The 25,115-nt window shown below is 44.6% G+C and overlaps 1 protein-coding gene across 4 annotated transcripts in view; it reads left to right on the top strand.

Annotated features, from left to right (window-relative positions):
• The first annotated feature begins 14,401 nt into the window (after nucleotides 1–14,401).
• HMGXB3 (HMG-box containing 3) overlaps nucleotides 14,402–25,115 on the top strand; it is a 64,103-nt gene continuing 53,389 nt past the window's right edge. For all 4 annotated transcript variants that reach the window (XR_012160199.2, XM_073355340.2, XM_073355341.2 and 1 more), the window contains exons 1-9: nucleotides 14,402–14,683; nucleotides 15,830–15,977; nucleotides 18,001–18,175; nucleotides 19,062–19,628; nucleotides 20,335–20,433; nucleotides 21,503–21,634; nucleotides 22,986–23,392; nucleotides 23,913–24,088; nucleotides 24,512–24,609. Coding sequence is in view for 3 of the 4 variants with exons in the window: in XM_073355340.2 (XP_073211441.2) it covers nucleotides 15,832–15,977; nucleotides 18,001–18,175; nucleotides 19,062–19,628; nucleotides 20,335–20,433; nucleotides 21,503–21,634; nucleotides 22,986–23,392; nucleotides 23,913–24,088; nucleotides 24,512–24,609 (1,800 nt within the window). In the remaining variant the exon portion in view is untranslated. The remainder of the gene's footprint in view (nucleotides 14,684–15,829; nucleotides 15,978–18,000; nucleotides 18,176–19,061; nucleotides 19,629–20,334; nucleotides 20,434–21,502; nucleotides 21,635–22,985; nucleotides 23,393–23,912; nucleotides 24,089–24,511; nucleotides 24,610–25,115) is intronic.

Raw genomic sequence — 25,115 nt, 5'->3', positions numbered from 1 at the left:
AGTTTCCCCAGGTATGAAATAGGAATAACAGCTGCCTTTCAGAGGTGTTCTGAGACTTATCCATTAATGCTTCCAGAGCACTCTGCACTTATTAGTTGAATGATGCTACAGAAGTGAAACATTGTATTTGAACACATAATTTAATACAAAACTAAATTTCTCAGTCATTTGCTAACAGAGGTGGATGTTGCTTTTATTTAAAGTGTTGTTAAAAAACTCAGTGAAAATCAGGTGTGGTCTCTGAGCTCTTCTGTGGAGACAAGTTACCAGAAAACGCCTAACAATCATACGTGAATCCAAAGGGGATTTTCTCCATTGGCAAAGGTGCAGAGAAGCATCCAATGTATTTAGGCAAAACTTCTATTGATCTTAATGGGAACCATGCCTGAGTAGAGGCTGAGAAAGGACTGCAAAACATCAGCAGATCTTTGAGATGAAAGGTGATATAGAAATGCATTGTAAAAATATTTTTGTTTTCTGCTCCACAGAGGCTATTTTTTTAAATAATCAGCATATTTTAGCAAACTCTCACTACTGCCATGTGCTGTCTTGTGTTTCCTTCCCTGATTGCCAAGATATATAAAGTGCCATCACTAGATTTCGCCTATGAAACAGTTGTAAGATCACGAGCCCTGGACTTCAGCAGCGGTAAATGGACTGAAGAGAAGAATGATGCAAATAGCTTACAAAGGAGGTTTATAATCTCACATATATCTTGGCAACCTGCAATGACAGAAAATGAAATTTGGGAGCAGCATATAGGTGACCTCATGAAGTAGAATATTTCTCACATCCAGATTAGGCTGCTGGAAAGCAGACTGTTGTGTCTCAACTGTTATGAGTAAGGTGGCTGGATCACATCCCCCCAGACCTGCAGCCTATGTGCTGTCTGCCTGTTAACGTACAGCAGAGATTTTTTTTTTTTTTTTTTTAAAAACTGCTGTCCCAAACCTCAATGCTTTGCATTGCACATCCATCTGAGGGGCTGGAAATGCTTTACAGACACCAAGGGCCAAATTCTGCCCTGAGATGTGTGCGTACAACTCCTAGTTACAGAGTCAGATCTGGAAGAGTGTATTAAAAAACAATATACAGACAACGGCCCCAATTCTGAGCTGTGCCAAGGGGTCAGGGTAAAAATGGCTTTATGCTGGCTTTGCACCTCTGGAATTCAGGGCTGCCACTGGATGTGTGGCACTTCCCAAGGTACCCAGGGTTGTAAGGTACCTTGTTATCACCGGCCCTTAGCATGAGGAAGCCTTGTCTGTGCCTGAAGTAGGTCAGCTCCCCAGCTCCATGGGCAATAGAAGCACTGCCCTTTAGGTCTTGCTGTCAGTCTACTTGTTAGTAATTGGTACACCCCAAACCTCGAGTGCTCAGAGCGTCTCTCTAGAGCATCTAGCTTGTTTCACTGGACACTTGCAGTATTTGCAGATGTGTTGCTTTTAAAGAAGCAGTACACCCCTGCTTACTAGTTTCACCTCAGATCACCACTCCACTTAGCACAAAGCACTCAGATATGTTTATAGTTAGGGCCCTACCAAATTCACGGCCGTGAAAAATGCGTCACGGATCGTGAAATCTGTCTCCCCCTGTGAATCTGGCCTTTTGTGTACTTTTACCCTATACTATACAGATTTCATGGGGGAGACCAATGTTTTTCAAACTGGGGGTCATGACCCAAAAGAAGGTTGTGGGGGGTTGCAAGGTTATTATGGGGGGGCAGTATTACCATCCTTACTTCTGTGCTGTGTTATTAGGCCCTGTGATGGTGTCCCCTGAATAGATATGTGGGCACAATTGGCAACGGGCTTTGTTGCAAGGATAAGTTCCTGGGTTAGTGGTTCTGTTGTGTGGTATGTGGTTGTTGGTGAGTATTTGCTTCAGGTTGCGGGGCTGTCTGTAGGCAAGGACTGGCCTGTCTCCCAAGATTTGTGAGAGTGTTGGGTCATCCTTTAGGATAGGTTGTAGATCCTTAATAATGCGTTGGAGGGGTTTTAGTTGGGGGCTGAAGGTGACGGCTAGTGGCGTTCTGTTATTTTCTTTGTTAGGCCTGTCCTGTAGTAGGTAACTTCTGGGAACTCTTCTGGCTCTATCAATCTGTTTCTTTACTTCTGCAGGTGGGTATTGTAGTTGTAAGAAAGCTTGACAGAGATCTTGTAGGTGTTTGTCTCTGTCTGAGGGGTTGGAGCAAATGCGGTTGTATCGCAGAGCTTGGCTGTAGACGATGGATCGTGTGGTGTGGTCAGGGTGAAAGCTGGAGGCATGCAGGTAGGAATAGCGGTCAGTAGGTTTCCGGTATAGGGTGGTGTTTATGTGACCATTGTTTATTAGCACTGTAGTGTCCAGGAAGTGGATCTCTTGTGTGGACTGGACCAGGCTGAGGTTGGTGGTGGGATGGAAATTGTTGAAATCATGGTGGAATTCCTCAAGGGCTTCTTTTCCATGGGTCCAGATGATGAAGATGTCATCAATATAGCGCAAGTAGAGTAGGGGCTTTAGGGGACGAGAGCTGAGGAAGCATTGTTCTAAATCAGCCATAAAAATGTTGGCATACTGTGGGGCCATGCGGGTACCCATAGCAGTGCCGCTGATCTGAAGGTATACATTGTCCCCAAATGTGAAGTAGTGGATTCTCCATCACTGACGATTTTTAAAATGAAGATTGGATGTTTTTCTAAAGGAGCTGCTCTAGGAATTATTTTGGGGAAGTTCAATGGCCTGTGTAATACAGGAGGTCAGACTAGGTGATCACAATGGTCCCTTCTGGCATTGGAATCTATAAACAAGCCAGATTCCAGCATGCTTTAATTAATATGCCATCCAGGAACTGCAGAGGAGAAGACGCTAGCTGCTCAAATGGCTAGACTGGGCAGTGAGTTTACTTTGTCCTGTTCTACATAGGTTCTTACACTGTGCTCATTACCATAGTCTTTGAACACTTTCCAGTCAGGTATTAACCAACATGGCTAACTTCTGCCACATTCGCTCTCTCATCCTCTCCCCACGGAAAGAAGTATTTGCAGAGGAGTGTTTTTATTTAAATTCACTCACACATCCTCCACACCCCCCACCCCACATGTATGTTAGAGAAGACAGGATCAAAGAAATGTGCCTTGCATTTGGAACAGAAGGTGATGAGGTTTATGATGGCCCTTAGTTCCAAGGGGAGTTCATTTCACAGTCTCAGACCAACCTCAGAGAAAGTCCTGTATCGCACACAGACAAGCTTTACCCTTATTGTAGAAAGTTTCATTACGCCAGAGGAGCATTGTTGTCAGACACAGTCTTCATCTGAGAACTTTATATGGTCTTTTAGATATCCTGTGCCCAGCCCATGGTGAGCCTTGACGGTAAGGGCCATGCCCTTGAATTATTCTAAATTCTCTGGGAAGTCAGTGTAGGGAACATAGGACAGGCTTTATACGCTCACAGTAGCCTGTGTTGCTGAGATGTGCAGCATTCCATACTAATTGGAGTTTCCTAAGCACTGAAGGCTTCATGCCCAGGTCTATCACGTTGCTGTAGTCCAGCCAAGAGATGATGAACGCATGAGTAACTGAGGCCAGGTTATCATTTGTCATGCTGGGACTTATTCTCCTAGCTAACTGAAGATGGTAGAAAGCATTACTCTAAACATTTTAGTGTGTTACCATGGACCCCTGCCACCTCTCAGGTCAGATAGCAATAGCTCATGGTCGACAGTGCTGAATGATGCAGAGAAGTCTCAGAAGAGAAGAATGGATGTCTGCACTCTATCCACTGACAGGAGATCATCCATCAGTGCCACTAAAGTGGTTTCAATTCAGTTCTGGCCTGAGTCCAGATACTGCCAGGTCTAGAGTATTAGCATCAATCAGATGAGTTTAAAGTTGGCCTTTGGCTAGCTTCTCTGTGAGCTTTCTCATGAATGGGAGGTTTGACACTGATTCTTGCCAACTACCACACGATGTATCCAGGAGGGGCACCTTCAGTGTTGGTTGGATTACTGTATGTTTGAAGGAGGAAGGGAAGATTTCTTTTCTGAATGAGGCACTGGCTATTTTGATCAGGAGTGGCACCGACTGTCCATAACTCTCTTTCACAAGCCATGAAGGGCACTGGGTTCAACTGACAAGTCTTAGGTTGAAACTCCTTTAAGGTGTCCAGATGCCTGAATGTACTGAACTCTAGGTGGGAATGCAATTGGCTGTTGGGTATAGGCAGAGCAGATCTGTGCTCTCTCATGATCTTTAAGGAGCTGATTCATGATTTTTAAGTGTTTGGTGTTAGGAATACTGGGAAATAGTGGGCCTGTTTCAATGTCACCACGATACTCTGCTGTACCACATGCAAAGAGTGGAGAGGGAAGAAACACAGTCTAGTGGTCACTAGAATCTATTGGTCTGTGCCAAGCCAGGAGTTCCTGTGTTCCAAAACTGGCTCTGACACTAACTTTATTTATGACCTCAGTAAATGATGTAACTGACTTCATTGGGAGCATGAGCATGTGGACCACTTCTGAATATTAGGCCCTTAGCCTTTTTGTGTCTCAGTTTCTCCATCAGTAAAAAGGGGATTGTAGGCTGTTGGTCCATCTCCCTCAGCACAGGAAGGACTAACTCCACAGCCAGTGTCTGTTCAGGCCCTTCCTTCAGGGAACAGTTGTATTCCTCAAACCTCAAATACCAAAACAAAGTTAGTTCTCTGACCAAAGAAAGCTGCAGCTGCCTTTTCCCTTACTTCTCTCCCCATGCTCCAGGACTAGCTACAAGAACCTATCTACTGGTCACACCTTCTCCATCCACTAATCCACTTACTGGTTCTTATAATCACTTGTTCAGGTTTGGCTAGGAGGTCACTGATCAGTCACAGGTGAAGCTGAGCCCAGCTCCCCTTAAAGGGCCAGCCACCCTGTGACAGGGATAAAAATATTTACCTAATTCACTTGAGATGATCAGTTAGTTACTGCACGTAAAGTGATAAGTACTATTATTGCCAGAGAAAGCTGCTTATTGCAGCTGCAGCCTTCAATTCCAGGACTCCAGATGGACTCCAGATATCTCCTCCACTTGTGAATCACCTAGGCCAAGTCTCAGCACAAAGGACATTCTAATTTCAAAAGGCAATGAGCCTGTAAATGCCCACCCCTAACCAATGAATATATTTACCAGCTCAGTGAGACATATATCTGTAATTTGTGAGCTCTGGAAGGATCTGAGGAATACATTACATTGGAAGCAGACCCATCATGGATCTAATTCATTAACATGTTCATTAAATAATGGGTGCAGTGTCTCTGTGTAATATTTTTTTACAAAAAATAAACAAATCCAGAACAAATTAAAGCAACAGGCTGCTTTTGAAAGATAGCATTGTTGCTTATGAGTCTCAGGGTCCAGCATGTCTGCAAGGCTTCTAATCAAGACAGACAGAGTAGCACCACATTAAAATCAGAAAGTTATATTATTTCTGGAACAGCAAACTAGTAAGAAGTACAAAATCCATATGCCTTCTGCAAGACCCCAAGCAGTTAGCCTCAGTGCACAGCCCTGGGCTGGCTCTGTCTTTGGATTTCTCATATAGTAGTAACAAGAGGATGAATCCTTCATAATGCAATTGGAGGCCAAAATATCAGTCCAGTATCAGTAGAATATAGAGATATCCTGACCATGTCCCCATTGCCTCTATGCTGGCAGAAAGGATAGAATGAAGGAGGAGATAGCACAACTGCTGGTGTGACATCAGTGGCTTGCCCCGTATTAGGATGATCTTCCTATGTCTCTGATTATGTCTGTCATTAAATGGCTTGGGCAGTCTTGGACAAAACAACCACACAACATACCAGGACTTGAACGTGGGGTTTTGTTGTTGTTAACAACTCTTGTAACCCAGGGACTTCTTGATGCCAAGCGGCAGAGTACACAGGGATTTCAAAGGATTTTACAGATCCCCCGGGTTAGATATCTGCATAACAATTCAGTAAAAGGGTGACTTTCAATAAACCCGATGTGCTAACAGAGCAGCGGTCATCATAACCATTGCAAAGTATTTGTATGGCTAATGTTTAAAGACTTATGGGTCTATTCTAAAAATTACATTCTTAAGATAGGTAACCAGGAGGGAACATGTCTCAGGCAGGTTCCCTTCAGGCAGTGAGTAACAGACACTTATCTCCCAGTCTGATCATGGTATATGAATACCTCACAATGTGTGCCTATTTGCAGACCCAAGATGCTGATTAAGAGATTGTTTTTTCCTGTATACTCCTTTCTTGTTGACTGCACAACCAGCAGCTAAGTAAGTATAGGTTCTAGAATGCATGTTATGATTTTATTTTTATATGTAACCTTTTGTTTCCAATACTTCTATTTGCTATTTCTTGAATTTCTATACTTTGTTAAATAAGCTTTTACTTGTTATCACTATAAACACTTCTAAGTGCTGTGTGTCAAGCAGAACAGTGATTTGAGATGAAACTGGTAAGCTGGGGGGTACTGTTTAATTGGAAGCCGTGAATCGGAATACTGCAAGTGTCTAATGGAACAAGTGCTGAAAAGTCCAAGGAGATGCTTGGAGGGTGCAGAGGTTGGAGTGTGCCTTGTGCTGCTTGTGGCAGGTGGAGTCGGCAATACAGGGCAGATACAGATGAGACTTCTCATGCTAAGGGCAGGTGGTAGTGCAGTGACTCACAACCGTTGTTACACCTGCGAAGCACCACACTACTAAACTCAAATAACTTACAAAAAAATGGGAGAAAATTCAAAATCTATGCCCAACTGAGGATAGAAAAGGTTCCCACTCATAGAACAAGAGAAAACCTTCAATAAAAAACAGGAAAGATATACCTCATCTTTTTAAATAAGAAAAAAAGCATAAAAATTCTCGGGGGAAGGGGTAGAAAAATCATCCACAATTGCTTTAGGAACGCAGAGATTGCCACAGCAGATCAGACCTCTGTGCCACCTTGTCCAGCAGTCTGTCTCAAAAAGTTGTCAGTGCTAGATGCTTCACAGAAAGGTGCAAAAACCTCTTGAAAGGACAATTACGGAATAACTTGGCCATAGAGGAAGTTCCTTCCTAACTCCTTTCAGTTAGTGGTCGGATTATTCTAAAACAAGAGGGCTTAGAATCTTTTATTTTTTTATCCTATTCAGCATTAATGGATGCATGTTCTCATTATCCATATGAATGTCTAATACATTTTTGAATCCTACTAAATTCTTGAACTCCAACAAATGGCCATGAGTTCCATAGTTTATGTAAAAAGAAAAAGGAGTACTTGTGGCACCTTTAGAGACTAACCAATTTATTTGAGCATGAGCTTTCGTGAGCTACAGCTGGCTGTAGCTCACGAAAGTTCATGCTCAAATAAATTGGTTAGTCTCTAAAGGTGCCACAAGTACTCCTTTTCTTTTTGCGAATACAGACTAACACGGCTGTTACTCTGAAACCTGTCATAGTTTATGTAGTGGAGGTAAGTGGTATTACTTTTTGCCAATTTCAGATTTAAATGGAAAGGTAACCAATCTGAAATTGGCAAAAAGTAATACCACTTACCTCCACTACATAAACTATGACAGGTTTCAGAGTAACAGCCGTGTTAGTCTATATTCGCAAAAAGAAAAGGAGTACTTGTGGCACCTTAGAAACTAACCAATTTATTTGAGCATGAGCTTTCGTGAGCTACAGCCTTCAATTTAATTGTCTGTCCCTTGTTCTTTTATTATGAGAACAGTTACATCGGAGCTCCCAGCTGACCTGCTCTGTGCCATTTGTTAATTTGTGTGTGTCATGCCCCTAATTTATCTGTCTCCTCTCCAAAATAGTCCTAATCTTTTCAATATTCCCCTCACACAGAAGCCTTCCCAGGCCTTTTGTTATTTTCATTACCAGAAATATGATTCTTTATAAATCATTTGGGGAAAAAAGGTACAAATTGGATTTTCTTTTGAAATATAAAAAGTCACCTTTAAGGCTAGCAAACAATGATATAAGGATAACTGGACTACAGAAGCAACTTGAATCTGTGTCCCTTTGTTTACTGTGGTTAAGAAGATTTGACTAAATGCCTTGAAAATGTTTTATGTACGCTCTTTAAAACAAATTCAGTTATCTTATTGTGAAATATGTCCTAGTCTTATTACTGCTGGACAGATTTTGTTTGCTGGGGACTTAAGTCAAAGCAATTTCAAAGAAGAGAGGCCCACTTTGTTTTTTAATGTATGAAACCCTATGTAAGCACTATGTATGGGTATATTAGGTCTCTTTGATAAATTGAAATGTTTATGCTCCAGGGAGGTTATGGATAAGTCAGTGCAATAACTCTCTACATTTAATGGTTATTTTGCTTTTAATGAAATGAAGAGAGACTTTTCCTCTTGGAATCTAGTTTAAATCAAACAGCACTTACAACCTCTTTTCTTATGCAACAGTCTAAACTCATTAACAGTCTAGGTCCTGAGTAATTAATTACAACTTCAATAAAGGAAAGGCAGTTATACTTAAGAGTCCAAGATTTCATCATTTTTGTACAGAGATATTTTGGGATGGGATAATTCATCTGGCATTTCCTCCATTTTTTCATTCCCCAGAGGCCCCATACTGGTCTGATCTTGGCTTTCCAGCCCAGTAGAGATTGTTGTGCTTCCTTGTGAACCCTCTCAATACTGCAACTGGGATGACACATGACAGTCACTCAGGGTGAGAAAACATGCTCTTGTCTGTGCAGTGATTAAGCACGCTGTCTCTGCAACCTGCAATGTTCTAGCTAGTACTGTATGTGTAACCCTTCTGCCAGGTGGAGCCAGTAGCAACAAGGGGTGGGTACAGTATCTAGGGGTTCCTTTTCAACAATACAACACAAAACCGGCTCGAGCCCCCACCCAGTGACCTGGGACAATTACACACCACCCCCTGGACACCTATAAGAGGCAATACTTCCCCTCTCACAAGCACAGAGTCTGAGTGTAGCAAAAACTTTTAATAAAAGGAGGAAAGTAACACTGCATTAATTTGGGAGAACACCGCAACCAGGGTTCATAAACATAAACCAGGATCAAAAGACCCACTCACAAGTAAGTTGGGCAGAGCCCTCTTCCCTTCAGGTTCTTAAGTCCAGCAACCCAAAAGTCCCTTTGAGGTGCTCGTCCCTTCTCTGCACCCCACTCACAGTTGCTCTGCTTGGCCAGTGCATCCCCAGAGTTCAGAGGTTCATCTACAGAGTTCACCTCCCACCCTTGTGTGGAGGGGGCGTGGATAAGGAGTCACCTTACACGCTCCGCTGCTTCGGCACTCGCTCGTCGTCCCAATGGCCGATTGCGGGGCTCTGCTCTGGCCCTCTCTGCTAGCCGCCTGGCTGGCCACTTTGCCAAGATGTCTTCAGGGCCCCCCACTTACCACAGCTTTCAGTGATTAATTTTAACTGGAAACCAAAGCCTCAATAATGAGAATCTCCTAAACAGCCCGACCAAAGTATCCTAATCCTAACTGGTATAGCTATGCTATTCCAATCCTGAGCTGCCACATATTCATCCCTACTATACACGATTTTCCAGTGACAGCCCAATCCTGAGCAAAGACTTCTATGTCGCATTATGAGGTGAACTTAAATCCATTATGGTTAAGGATGAAACAATCTAACTCACTTCAGGTCAGGTCGATGTCTGATCTGAACGATCAGGAAGAAGTGCAATATGCTATTGAACAGGAGATCAGGCTCAACTTCTCAGACTAGCATTTCAGGAGTTAAGATAAGCTAAAGATATTTTGAGCCTCAGAAGGCATCTGACACTACAATTTTTCTATCCGATGGGGAATTGGGAGAGGGAATCTGACTATTAGGTTGCATTGCTACATTAGGGGACGGATATTTTTTTCCCAGTCGCTGTATGTTTGTGAAGAGAAATGTCTTTATGAATCTGGATTTCCTGCCGCAGATTACAGATTGAAAATATGTGTGGAATTCTTATGACTCCCCCTTCCACACAAAATGGTCCATCTTTCTTAATCCTTGATTTAGTAAGGGAAGAGCTTCCTGGTTGACGTGAACCTTTGTTAGGGTTTGGTGAAGTTAAGGAGGCATGTACTTCCCAAAAATAGAATCATGTTTGGTAAGCAAAGGCACTTAATAAACAACAAGAACTACTTTAAAAGCCTATTAAATCTAAAAACAATGAGGCTCCTGACAAGCCCTACTGAACATTTTAAGGTCTGTGAGCTAAACTATTGTTGCTCCCACTTCCAACTCTTTTACACTATGTATATAATTAAGAATATTGAAAATGTTAACCTGCTTGAGATCTGGTGTTTGTCCTTGCAGACACTTCTCAAACATAGCAAAATAGTAACAGGACCACTTTTGCTTCTCCACAAGTGCCATTTTAAAAATAGTAACAACTTGTTTCAACATTTCTGCAAAAAATTGACCCATTTACCATTCTGCAGACAGACACACAAGTCTTTTCTCTCTCTGTATTATATAATTTTCATTAGCCTCCATTTCACAGACTTGCATCTTCATCAGTAAGAAGAATCTTTCTGAGTGGTGTGACAAAATAGGAGTCCCAAAGCCACAAGAAAAAGAGCACCAGATAAATAGCTATAATGAAAGACAGAAAGACTAAGTGTAACCCTTCTGCCCGTCAGAGTTTGAAAGTTTATCTGCGGAGCTTTACCTCCCAACTTGGATGAAGACGGGACGGGGTAAGAGGCACCTTACATGATCTGAAGCTGACCGCCCCACAGCTCCATAGGCCTTCGCTCCGCTCCACCAGCTGCCCCACAAACTCCTTCACTCCGTGGCCCACAAGCAGCTCCCACCGTCCCACAAACTGCTCCGCGTCCCACCAGCAGCTCCTGCCGTCCTATGAACTGCTCCACCAGCCTGTCCACAAGGCACTCCAGCCATACTGCAAACTGCTCCACAATATAGCTTCAGGCTCCCCCACTACTTAACACAACACGCAGTGATTTCTTAGTCAATTCAGCTGTTAGGTAAATTCAACTTATAGTAGGGGAGCCTCAGTACTGGTGCACTGTTAGCCCAAAGTGAGCTCAGCAGCCTGTAACTAGACTCCTAATAGAATCAAAATTAGCTCTGATATTCCACAGTGGAGAGAGGAGGAAGTGCAATTAGCATGTAAGGCCCTCACCAAGGGGCCCATACCACCAACTATTAATACTTGTCCCCAACCTCTCTCCATTCACAGTTTTGGAACCCATGACCCATGCCTAGCGAGTGCCACTTAGTTGATGGTGAGTCCCTCCATCATAACAAAAGGCCAAGTACAGTTCCAAGCACAGTTCCCATAATCAGGGTAATAACAATTTATTCTTCCTGCCCCAATAACAGAGACACTGGGGATCCCACAGCAGCCAAAGTGACCATTTGGGCAGCTATGGCCTCATTCTAGGCGGGGTGGGTGTACCTATGCAAATGAGATCGGCCCCTGAAGTTCTTTTCCGCAACTTGCCACACCTCACCACCAGATGTCAGGGTGGAGCTCACCCTGACACTGCTTACATAAGTATACAATAACTTCTAAGTGATCAACATAATAGCCATGTTAGCCACCAAAATTAGCAATATTAAGAGCCTGAAACATAAAACACTGGCAGCTTAAGCACCCCATCTTCTAAGATTGGCTCAGAAGAGGGCTAATCAAATGCTGCATTACCCTTGAACCAGTATTAGCATCAATGGGAATTTTCTGCAAGTTTTCCCTATTGTAAACAAGACTTGTGCAGAAGCCAATCAAGTTTTGAATACTCAATCCTGTCTATACCACATGAAAATGCTCTATAGAGGGGGGATGGTATAGAGGAGGAAAGTTCTTTGAAGCACTTCCTTCTTCCTGCCAGGGTCACCTTGTTCATACTTGCGTTTATCTTGAGCCAGATGCTGATTTCAACTAGGTAGAGAGCTAGAAATCATACTGTTTGTTTGACACAAAGGAGATGGAGAGTTGAGGGTCATTTGCTTACTGCTTGTGCTCAAGCCCTAGTTGTCTCACCAGTCCTCACAAAAGCTTGATACAGATGTTAAATAAAATGGGGGAGAGAGGACATAGCTGCATGGGACTCTGAATGAAGGCTTTCAGAGTGGATGAACAGTAGCCATAACAACCCAATGAGACTATCACGTTCAATTTAATCGGTAACCAAATCAGGATCTGAAAATAACTCATCAGAAGTGAAAGAGCAGTATATTAGCTCAATAATAAGTATAATTTTGCAGGGAGTTGAAGAGGGTGATCCACTTTTCTCTCAAGTCTGAATTTTTGAGACACAGTGGCTTGGGAGTACTGGGGAAATGATGCTTTCTATCTCCAAAGGTGGCCAGTGTGCGCATCTTTGCACTCTTCCGCAGGCCAGAAATTGAGATCTTTAAATAGCAATGTTCTTTTTCTGTTTCTCAAAACACTATTACAGCAGGATGGAAAAAAATTTCACACTGCTGGTGTCACTTTTCAGCAATAAAGCTGTATGCCCAGAGAATGCTCTGAAATGCCCACTTTAGACAAAAACTTTCATTTCAAATGCAACTGACAGCATATACAGAATGAGAAACTTAGCTAAGAACAATGTGCAAAATGTAGTACTTTCTTTCAAAGAAGACACTTTCACTTGTTTTCTGAATTAATGAAAATATTTACAGGTCAGCCAGGTGAACTCAGTCAGCCTCCTGCCCCCCCTAAAAGAATGATATACAATGTCTAATGGCCACACATTGCTCTGGGATCAATTTGTGGAATTTATAGGACTGTACAGGGTCTTAAAGTAGGCTGTATCATACTTAATACAGAACAGTTTGCCACCAATTACACATACACAACAGGTCAACAGCTGCAGAATTTCAGCAGGATAACTGCCCTCAGATTTAATACCTGCAGTCATCTCACTAGCAGCTGATTTTATAAGCTGAAAGGAGTCCCTATTCCAATGCTCAGATTTGATGTGTTTATACTTCTGGGATGGAAGAGGGTTGGATTTCCCTATCATTAGAGGTGGAATGCCTGTAAAATATATACATATATACAAATAAAACTCAAACGAGAAGCAGACCCACTAAATAGTACCAAGAGGGTACCCTATTTTCAGGCAGCTCTTGGAAAGTGTCTGAATTAATAATCAGAGAGAGAGAGTTGTACCTATAGAGGTCTCTGCGTTTATCAGTTCCCCTATTCCTCCTTCTGGGGGAAGCTGTGTTCTAGTTCTCAGTGTCAAGCTTATAGCTAGAATAAATCTGGTTCTTCTTTTACTTTGCTGTTTCAGAGCAGACAGGCATTCTCAGTGGAAGAGAGAGATGGAATACAGGGCGGCTGTGGCAGCTGGGGTGTGATTTGGCAATAGCTAAGTCAGTTGGGTGGGCCGGGGCACATTAGGTTCAGGGAGCAGCGACTGTCCTTTTGTTCTGTTTGTACAGCACCAACCTGGTCCAAGACTGGGGTTCTTAAGCACTATGATAATACAAGATAAGCAGCTCCCATGATAGAGTCTGTGTCAGTTGGGAGTAGTTATGGCAGTTGAAAGAACACAAGGGACTGGATGTGTCATTTGGAGTAAGAGCAGGGACTCGCTGCGATGAGGCAGGAGTGGCTGTGCAGGCTGGGATGAAATTGGGAGTGGCTGTGTGAGCTGGGGGGCGGGGAAAAGGATCTTGTGAATTAGGAGCCTTGGTGATTGTAGGGTGGCCACTCATGCATTCCCAGACTACCAGACATTTGGTAATTGCAGGAATGGTGTGACTTACCCCCCACGACATGCCACATGGGAGGGGGGGGCGGGATGCCATTTTGGGGAGTGCGCTGCCCTGCTCCTGCGACCTCACCTGCAGGGCGCGGGAGGTCACACAGTGGAGCAGCGTGCTCCTCAAAATGGTGTCTCCAACACCCAATACGGCCCAAATCCACCTCCGGTTCGGTTTCAGTCTCAGGCAGGGGACAACCCACCCAACCGGTGGCCTGTGGGGTTTACAACCTCACCAGCAGCTTCCCCGGCGAGAGCTGGGGCAAAGGCCGGGAGCGGCTGTGCCCGCGGGAATCCGAGGCGCGGCTGCCGCTCGAGCCTGTGCCGGTCAGCCAGGCCCCTTCCAGCCGGCCCTTTGGCCTCCCCCCGCACGGCCTTCAGCCCCGAGGCGGGGGCAGGGCCCGGGGGGGGGGAGCCCACGGGGCCCGGGTCAACGGACGGCTCGCGCCCCCTGGCGCGTGGGGCCAACGCGCCGGCCTGTGTGTTCCCCCAAAGGGGGCGTTACCCGCGACACCCCTCCGGGGGCCTCTCCTCCCGCCTCGCTCCGTCTTCCCAGGGCCCCCAACGGGGCAGCCCGCCCCGCTATGGGGCACAGGACTCCTCCCGCTCTGAGGTGACGCCCGCTCCCCGCCCCCCGCTTCCCTCGGACGCCGGAAGGCGCGAGGCCGTTGGGCGCGCTCTGACCCCGGAAGGGCTTGGGGAGGGCTCGGCACTTCCGGCGGTGGCGGGCCGGGTCCTCGCCGGCGGTCGGTCGGTCGGTCCGTCGGTCGCCGCTTTCCCCGCGGGGCCGTGCGGCGGCGCCGCCTCCTCTCCCCGGCATGCTGGGGCGGCCGCCCCCCTCGCCGAGCGCCGCCTCCTGGGCCCGCGGCCCCCCATGTCCGCCGCTGCCCCCGCCTCCACGCTGCGGCTGCGCCGGACGCCGGGCCCCGGCTGGGATGTGACCGGGCCCCGCCGAGTGAGTAACGCCCCGGCCTGGCCCCTCCCGGCTGCCGCCGGCTCCTAGGCGATCCCTGGGCTGCGCCTGCTTGCCCGGCTCCCCCAGCAGCCCCGGGCTGCCCCTCGGCGCCCGTTCTCCGTGACAGCTGAGGGCGCCGCCCTCCCCCGCGGAGCTGCCAGGGCCGACCACGCGCTGCTTGCGGCCTGGGGCCTGGCTGGGACGAGTGGTCGAGTTTCGGCAACGTGCTCGCTCAGCCAGACCTGAACGCGGCTCTCTTCCCGCGGGCAGGCTTGCGTTGCGTCGCTCCCGTGAGCTGGCTGTGTCCTGCCGAGGTGTGAGGCAGCTCGGAGGCCTTTTTCTTTATTCCGTTGCATTTTGTTCTGCTGTTGTGGTCATGAGGATCCTGAAAGCCTGACTCTCGTGTACTTAATGAAGCCTGCTTCAAAAAACAAAAACAAACAAACAAAAAAACAAATGGAGTGGGCACCTGTTAGGATAAGAGGATTATTTAGCTCCATGCTCATTCAATCTTTGCTGTCGTGAGCATGGACAGTCAGATAAAGTGGCTTTTGGAACTGTCCACAGAGACCTGGGCTTAAAAAAAACCCCCAAAAAACATTTCATGGTGGCTGCCCCAAATAACTTTTAGGTGCAGCTACTCTGGGCTGGACTTGAATTAACAATTTAAAGGAAAATAGCTAGTCCCATGAGCCACCTAATTTTCCTTAAAGAAAAGAAGGACTTGTGGCACTGTAGAGACTAACAAATTTTTTATTTTAGATGAAGTGAGCTGTAGCTCACGAAAGCTCATGCTCAAATAAATTTGTTAGTCTCTAAGGTGCCACAAGTCCTCCTTTTCTTTTTGCGAATACAGACTAACACGGCTGCTACTCTGAAATCTAATTTTCCTTATCACAGTACCTTACTGTGATTATCTTGACTACATTGGTGGTCTGTGCTGTACTTACTTCACTATTGTCCCTCTGTGTTTTTTGTACTGTACAGAACTCAAGAATAGTGAAAATAAAGCTAAATATCTGATCTGTTGGAATCAAGGGCCAGTGCAGTCTTTAGTTTATGAAGATGAATTAAAGACAATTTACTAAAACTGAAGTGGTGTTCAGTTTCTGAAGTTATGCATTTTTAAATAATGGTCTGTTTTAGCAATGGAGGCTCAGTATGATGGCACTGAAGTAACTGTAGTGATGGAGGAAATAGAGGGCACCTACACCTATGCATCTCCAGTACCATCTAAGAAGAAGAAAAAATACAGAAGTCCTGGAGATCAAGGGGAAAGGGCCAAAAAACCCAGGTGAGCTCCTCTGTCTTCCTTGCTTAGATAATCTCTGGCTTTGTACATTTTGGGAGCAGTATTCATTACCTTTGGTATAAGATTCACCTCTGCAATATATTTGGTCTGGTCTACTTATTGATCTAAACAACTGTTACTCAGCACAGAAGAGCACATATGTATCCTATATACAGGAATATAGCCATACCACTTTGACATAATGTTATGTATGTACCGTACCTTTGTGATAACTGCTATTGCTTGACCAGAGTCCTGCAGGTTCTGCAATTCCATGGCTGGGGGGGTGGAAACCCTTTACTGCAGAATTGCACTCCAGAATCTAAAATTTCATTTAAAAACCATTGCAACCCTAAGGGTAGCTAAAAAACACACTTATGTTGCCTGTCTGAGTCGCAAGCAGCCTGAAACTGAAGCTCTAATGGGGAACAACTTCATTCATCTCAATTGAGTATTGACTGACACCTAATGACAACTTGAAGTATTAAGGGTCATAATAGAATGTTTTATATCAAATTGAACATTAGTATTTCCATTTTAAATAAGTCTTTTTAAAACACGAGTCTGCTAGAATTTCTAGTCTGCTGCTCTGGAGTGTGGTAGAATTTAGGCCACCGTAGTCACCAAGTACACAGGGCTCTTGGTTATAAAATAGAGCAGAGTAATGTACAGGTAAGCATTTACCTCAAATGAAAGCAAAGGAAAATAAATTAGTATTTTAAAGGCAGTAAAATCATACCAAGGGCTCCACAATTCAAACAGTTCTCTCTCCTTGAACAGGCACCTGCCAGCTCCCCCTTTCTTATAGTTAGGGACCTACCGAATTCACAATTCATTTTGGTCAATTTCACGATCATAAAATTTTTATGAAAGTAAATTTCATGGTTTCAGCTATTTAAATCTGAAATTTCACAGTGTTATAATTGTAGAGGTCCTGACCCAAAAAGGAGTTGGGGGAGGGGGGGTTGCAAGGTTATTATGGGGTGGGGTTGCAGTACTGTTACCCTTACTTCTGTGCTGCTGTTGGCGGCAGCTCAGGTGGCATGGTATCGTACTGTCACTCTTACTTTTGCACTGCTGCTGGCAGGGCACTGCCTTCAGAGCTAGGCACCGGGCCAACAGCTGCCACTCTCTGGCCAGCCAGCTCTGAAGGCAGCATAGAAGTAAGGGTTGCAATACTGCGACCCCCCTGCAACTCCCTTTTGGGTTAGGACCTCCAATTTGAGAAATGCTGGTCTCCCCTGTGAAATCTGTATAGTAGAAGATAAAAGCACACAAAAGACCAGGTTTCACAGGAGGAGACCAGATTTCACGGTCCATGACGCGTTTTTCATAGCCATGAATTTTGTAGGGTCCTTTTTATAATCCTAGCGGTCTCATTCTTTCGGAGAACCAGGAATCTAGAGTCCATAGCCCTCCTTTCTAGAGCTAGACTGTGATCTAAACAATCCCTTTATTCCCTGCAGCACTCACCTGCAACTGCTTACTCAGACCAGCCACAGGTTCCCAGGCATCTGTCCTACCTAGAGTATTACTGGCTTCTTCCTTTGGCTTCTTCCTTATATCCCTAGGCTTGGCCTGAGTTAGTCACCTGCCCTTCCTATCACATGAGCAAAATCATTTTCCCACCTGTGGAGCTGAGCTGATCTTGTCACAAGTGGGTCTGAGGCCCATCTCCTCTTAAGAGGCTATCCATCCATTGACAGTACCCAATAATTGCATGTTTAATTTGTGATCCACTGCTTTGTCCACTAAATGGTTAAAGCACTATTAGCGACTCAAGTATGTGTCATATTTTGTTGAATAATTATTGGTCTGTGTGCCCTGTCCCCTAAGACTCTTCATATGTTTTTACTTTTATTAATAAAGACTTTTCCCGTTTCTCTGGCTGTGTATGGAAAACAAGCCCATAATTCTCATAAATTCTCATAATTGCCCTTGAGGCCAGTATACCACTGATGGTGTCTTTGTTTCAGGTGTGTTGTTAAGGAATAGACTTTAAGTTCAGTATCCACTTGTGTTTCAGATCTGCTTACCTCCTGTACTATTATGATATATATTTGAAAGTACAGCAGGAGCTCCCCCACCTCCCCCAATCTGAAATTAACAAGAAGATCAGTGAGAGCTGGAGGTTGCTCAGTGTGGCTGAAAAAAGCTACTATTTGGAAAAGGCCAAACTGGAGAAAGAAGGATTGGACCCGGTAAGTCAACTTTCTTAAATAGCTTCACATCTCCTGCTGTCCCTAGGCATATGAATCATCAGTTGCTTTATCCTTTGCTTTTGCCTGAAAATATGATGAGTAAAATATTAGGAAAAGTCATGAGCTGCCAGCTATTTTTTACTTAATCTAAATTTGATTTTGGTGTCAGGTAAGCATTGTTTCCCGCGTACTCAGATGTAGTTGAGATGACCTCTCCGTTAGAATTGAAGAGCTTCTCCTTTTCTTTAAATTTGCAAAGCATTTTGAGTCCAGTGATATCTGATTACGCTGGACTAAGTCACATTATAGTGCAGTACAGTCAGACAGGTTACAGTTATAGTAATGGTAACCTGACAAAGCACAGTGCGTAAAAGGACAGAAGCAGACTAACTATATGTATGAGAGATGTTTTAGACCAGTCCTAGAATATGGCTGGCTTAGTGGCAATGCAGATCATGGTTATGTTGGTGAGATGCACTTAATTACGGATTTTGGTCTGTAGTCCTGCTTGGGTTAAGATTGTTGTAGAGGGGGTGAAAAGAAGGTGACTTCGTCTGTTGCTCCAGCCAGCTACCTAAGGAGCAGCATTGGCAGACTCCAAAAGGGTCCTGTCCAGTACCTACTGGTAAGAGGAATAGTGACTTCCTGGTAAGGCCTCCAGGTTGAGTGGAATTAATGTAAGGGATAAGAAGAGAGGGGGGGATTCTGAAGGCTCTGTTAGAGATGTGAAGGACTCGCCAGCAATCTGCCTTTGGAAGTTATTTGAGCTGTAATGGAGCACTTAAAAAAAAAAAACAAACCCACCCCTTAGCCATGATCATGAACCAAACCTACTTCCTTCTGTGTCCCTTGCTCCTCTCTATTCCATGCTTTGTCTTGTCAACAGAACTCCAAGCTGTCCACTCTGACTGCAGTAGTTCCAGACATTCCAGGTTTCCGTAAAATCCTCCCTCGTTCGGATTACATAATTATCCCCAAAACCACTCTTCAAGAGGACAGGAGCAGGCAGCACCTAGAACTCTGCGTGGCACAGGGTCAAACAGCATCTGAAGGAGAAACAGCTTCCACCAACATCACGAGTGTTGTCCACGATTCCATGCAAAACATCCTTTCTGTGGACTCGAGCCATGTTGGCATTTCTGAACAGTGCATTGCCATTGAAGGACTGACGGAAGAGACTGCCTCATTTGGTCAGTCAGACACTATAGAAGAAGTAGTTGCTTCAGAGATTCTCTCTCATTATGTCAGACCCATAGCAGATAAAATGACTGGAGATATCCTCCTGGACGAGGCTTCTTTGGAAATAGGAGAGGGGCATCCATATCAGACAACTAGTGTGGTTATTGAAGAGACTCTGGTTAGCAGCTGCAGAGACATCTCCAATGGGAGCATTGCTGTGGCAGAACCCCAGGTTTCTGATGGTTTGTCTGTGGTAACAGTGGTGACCGGGAGGGTAAGCTAAGCTTAGTGATAATAGAAATAGTTACTAGCTAACTTATTGCCTGAATTTTTCATAGAGCTGCTTAAAATCTTGATAGTGATTCATGCTGGCTGAAAGTGACATTAATAAATTACACCACTCCTGCTCCACAGCTCAACTAGATCAATAGTGATGGGAGCAGCAATCTTTGCTCATTATAAGTCAGTCAAAAATGCAGTGCAGTGTCTCCTCTCCTCCCTTCCACTATTCCCCTCAGGCCTAAAAGATGAAGTGCTGGATCAAGCTGTAAGGTGTGGGTTGGATTCCACAGATATACTAAAGCACTGTTCTATGGTATCTCCGTGTTTTATCTCTCTTTCCCACGTGGCTAACTTCCCAGCTGCAGAGGGCTGAATGAGGAGTCCTTTAGAATCCCTGGTTGGTGTTAAGGATTCAGTGACATAAAGCAGTTTCTGTTTAGGAACGGAGTATTTTGCTTTCATAGTGCTTAGATTGTAAAAAGAGTAACAATCTGATAATCCAGGCTGCAGAGTGGTGCCACTAGGCCTTCACTCCTGAAATCCTGTCAGTTGTACTGGTGGTGCCCCACTGCTCTCCTGTATGATATACTCTTAAATCTGATGTTGAAGAGACCCTCAATAAAAGGTCAGAACACAGCTAGCTAGGTGTGTCCCCCTGTCTGTTACGTATCTTTTCCTCTTCCGCTTTTTATTTTTAGGACACAGATGAGAGCTGCTCCTCCATGCCTACTACACAGTTCATTATGCTGCCTCTCCCGGCTCACTCTGTTGTGGAGAACCCAACAGCAATCAAACTGGTGAGTAAAGGAGGAGCTTGTATGTTTCTCTTGGGGCTTATCTACAGTAGTATATGGAAGGTGTTAGTGTGCCTTGTCTACCTTAGGGTACTAATTTGTCTACATTAGGCTGTTAACATATATTGGTTGACACCTTCCAACTCCTAGCCTAGATATAGCTTTAAGAGGTTTTATCATGTTGTGCTCCTTTACCCTACCAGATGGCTATCCCTTCCTCTCTCATATAAGTTCCTGTATACTCTAGTGCACAGCTTCAGATAAACTTTAAAAAAATGGAGTTTTATAATGAATATGGAAACAAATAATGCAGTCAATACAACCACCTTCTGTGCTGCTTACTTTGAGAGTAAATTTAGTTTATTTTAGGCTGTCTTCACACTTTCATCTGGTAGTAAGCTACACACGTTTTTTGTAACGGTGCGTGAATAACTATACTGTATAGACTGACTGGGGACGAAGGAGCAGCTGGTAATTGTTCTGAGACACAATTGAGGCTTTTTATACCTAAACCTGAATTGCCTTCCATTTCTCCTTTTGTTAAAATCATCATCCGTGAGATATTTCACAATTTAAGGGTCAACTTCGGATATTACAGTTAACACCCACTGCGATTAATAGAGTAGTTCACGTCTCTTTGGCTATTTGCATAGTGGTATGGCAGTGAATCAGCTTATGCTTGGTTCATGTTTCTTCACATTCATAAAGGATTGAGATGCATTTTTAAAAATGCAAGCTTAGCTTCTGCAGCAAGGGTTATATCTTGTGCCAAATTGCACAGCCGCAGAAAACAAGGGCCTTGATAATATTTAGTGATCAGTAAAGGACCTAGACCTCTGAACCTCTAGGTTCTGACTACAACCCTGACTCACTGACCTTTTACAGGCAAAATATTTGACCTTCGTGTGCATCAGTTCGTCATCTGTAAAATGTGTAGTACTACTTGGCTTATGGAGGATTGTGGTGATTATAGAGTTAATATTTGAGTACTTACTGGTAGAGAACGATGATTGTGATGTGGCTTTATGTACCTAATTCTGAAAAGAAATTGTTGGCAACCCTTTTGTTTCAGACAACCACTTACACCCGCAGGGGCCATGGAAACTGCACCAGTCCTGGTTGTTCTTTTACTTATGTCACCAGGCACAAACCGCCAAAGTGCCCAAAGTGCGGGAACTTCCTGGGAGGGAAATGGATCCCAAAGGTACCTTTCCACACTTCTCATAACTTTCTTTTATTTCCAATGACTGAGTCTCAGCTGGAAAGTGACACTTGTGTGAATACCTGTGACACCCCAAAGTCTGTGTGCTGGGCAGGTCAGAGACCTGAGGAAGTGAATCTCTGTACTTTTCCACCAGTGTCTCTGCAAGAGCAAGTCACCAGTGAGAGGGTTAGACTTGTTTTCTGTCACAGAGCTCTTTTCTGGATTTCTTGTCTCTGTGCTGAGGATGCCACTCATGTAGTAATCATGAATAAAAGGGACAACCTTGTGAAGCCCGGATCCTTAGACAGGACACTGTTCCTTTCTTGCTTTCTGACTGCAATATGATGCCAGTGTTTGAAAGGTGCCCACCAAACCTGCTTACAGCATCAAATGAACTGAGGGACTCAGTTCAACCACTTGTCTCATGGTCTTTTTATAGACAGGTGGGTAAACAAAACAAGCATAGTCTTGTCTGGTTTGCAGCCATTTTAGTAGGGTAAGATTCCACTACAGCCATTTTAGCATGATCTCAAAGGGAAACAAACAGCAAACTTCAAAATACAGAGGACAGTTGGACCACTTGGGAGCCAAGCCACAGGAATTCCAGAACCACCACCCTCCTCCCCACTTCAGTCTGGGTCAGCAAGGTCCTGTGTGTAACAGACCTGGCTGCTCACTTAGTATACTTAGCTCCTGGTTTGGGTGTGGTGGAAAAGGCAGCTCTAGAGAGCTGGAGCTGTAAAGAGAGGGCACCATATTTAGAGAAAGCAATGGATGAACGAGTTCTGAGGTGGCTATTTTGATAGTAATGCTGATGTCCTGAGAGGGTTTCAAAAATGACTAAAGCCTGGTCTATGCTTAAAATTTGGAACAACCTAGCTGTGGGGAAAAAAATAAAAAAATCACACTTGAGTGCCATTATTAAGCCAAGCTAACCCCCAGGAAAGATGTGGCTAGGCTGACTAAATAATTCTTCCATTGACCTACCTACTGCTGCTCAGGAGGGTGAGTGACCCACATTGACTGGAAAACCACTTCTTTTGCCATAGCATGTGTCTACACGGTGGCGCTACAGCGGCGCTGCTGCTGTTGAATCCGTAGTGTAGACGTGGCCTCATGCTACGTAATGAAGTGTTCGTGAAAAAGGCATGACAAGATAGAACACTTCATATGTAATGTTAGCAAGGATCTCAGTGTCTGAGGAGATAAGGTTTGTTCTGGCTCAGACCCTGCCTTGCTGCTCCTCTAGCCAATGTTAAGCAGCCATCAGCCAAGATGTGAATAAGTTTCGGATGTGAAAGTCTGATGCTCTAAAACATCTGGGATGTTCTGATCTTCTTGTTCTTTCTAGGAAAAGCAACCAAAAGGCAAAGCTGAGCAGAGTTCAGGTATCCCCCTCAAAGCACCGGGGGCTAAAAGAAGCCAGCAGCCAGTAGCCACAGAGAAGGCACTTGCTCGGGAAGATGCCACCAAGTCTACTCTGGAAAGCTCTGAAGCTGTCAGCCAGCTACTGAATGCAGTGCCTCTTCAGGAGCAGATACAGGAGACTGAATGGGAAGAAGTGATCATCTCTGAGGCTCACATCCTTGCAAACAGAGGGAATGCAGCAGCAGCAACACTGGCTAAAGAGAACGATGCGCAAGGCAATTCCTCCTTAGAGCAGCCTGAGAAAGACAGCATAGGGATAGGGTCACAGCCATCTGCTGAGATGACAAGTCCACTTGCCAGTCCAACTGCCACTGTAAAAAAGCCAATGGGGTGAGTCAATTTTGAAAAAAGAAAAGGAGTACTTGTGGCACCTTAGAGACTAACCAATTTATTTGAGCATGAGCTTTCGTGAGCTACAGCTCACTTCATCGGATGCATCCACGGTATGCATCCGATGAAGTGAGCTGTAGCTCACGAAAGCTCATGCTCAAATAAATTGGTTTGTCTCTAAGGTGCCACAAGTACTCCTTTTCTTTTTGCGAATACAGACTAACACGGCTGTTACTCTGAAACCAGTCAATTTTGAGTGATTCATAGAGATATCACGCTGAGCCATCAGTTGTGTGTGGCAGTGTTCATGGTACTGATCAGTACTGGCATCTGAGCTTCTTGGGATGGCTCATTTAGGTAACAAGTGAATCAGGATAAATCCGAGGTCAGAGATTTGATCTCCAAAAACATTGTAGCTATTAGTTTTGCTCTCTTCCATTCTTCCCTCTGCCATGGTATGTGACTGCACTTCACTGGCATAGGTGGAACTTTTGCTACAATTGCACTTCTTGTCTTTCAGAATTGATGCTCTTGCTGCTGCACCCAAAGGACAAGAACTGAAGAGCAAACCAAAACCCAAGCCCTCCTTACTGGCTGCTGCGAGACCCATGAGAGCGATCCTACCTGCCCCTGCTAGCTTGGGGAGGGAAGCCCGCACAGAGCAGCTCAGTAGCCGACAGGGCTTTCCAAGTAATGGTAAAAACAAGAAGCCATCCACAATAGGCTTAGACAGCAGAAGCTCCTTAAGCATGGGGAGAAGGAGGCAATTAGCACATGGCATGTAGTGGAATGCTATAGTGACTTGCTGGCTTGATATTACAATGTTAATGCCCCACAAAGACATTTTAGAAGTACTTGTTTGGATTACAGGTGGTTTAGAGTTCGGTGGGTCTGTTGTAGTCACCAGTGGACTCTTTACAAAGTCAGCTTTCGGCAGCAAAGGGCTACTTTACCTGACCCCTCAGCTGGACAGAATGGGATTTGCAAAGCCTGATTTGATCAGTTCAGGTTCAGAGAACTGCAGCTCCACTGTGTCCCGTGGCTGCATTTGCCAAAGTTGTCAAAGCAAAACAAAAAGCAGATTTCACACAATTAACCTGTTTTCTTTCCTTCTTCAAGATAAGCATTCCCCTGTGAGAACCTCAGGCCTGAAGTCCAGTACGCTGAAGCAGTTGGGTCAGTCTGTCCTACAGCCATCTAGCATTAGTGAGCGAAAGGTAAGAGTGATTCTTGCTTTTTCAAGTGCATGTTCGCTTGCACTTGGATTTCTCTGGTAGGTTCAGGGTAGGATTTCACTCTTTTGACCTGAATGTGCAGAAATGGAATATAAATCTGGTAACTCCTTGATGATGGAATTTGTGTCTGTTACTTAGTACGTGAGACTTGTGTCAGGCAGCATAGGCTAGTGATTGGAGCACGGGACTTTGGAGCCAAGAAATGCTGAGTTCTAATCCTGGGTCTGAAGCTCTGTGGCCTTGGATTAGTCCTTCCACTTGCGTCTTTGATAACACCTCCTTAGTTATCTCAGAGGGGTATTTTGGAGATCCATTAGTGCTTTGAAAATGTGATGTCTGATAGAAGTACTAAGTAATATTCTTGCAGGTGTGCTGTGAGAGGACTAGTTAAGAAGCAAAGCTGTTGGAATAAGTTTGAATTTTAACCCTATAATTTGCAAAAAAAAATGTACTAAAATCCTTTGTTACTTAAAGGTGTTCACTGGTCT

This window comes from Lepidochelys kempii, chromosome 8 (genome assembly GCF_965140285.1).
Source record: "Lepidochelys kempii isolate rLepKem1 chromosome 8, rLepKem1.hap1, whole genome shotgun sequence".
NCBI classification, from domain to species: domain Eukaryota; kingdom Metazoa; phylum Chordata; order Testudines; family Cheloniidae; genus Lepidochelys; species Lepidochelys kempii.
This window is presented reverse-complemented; position numbering and strand designations above follow the sequence as displayed.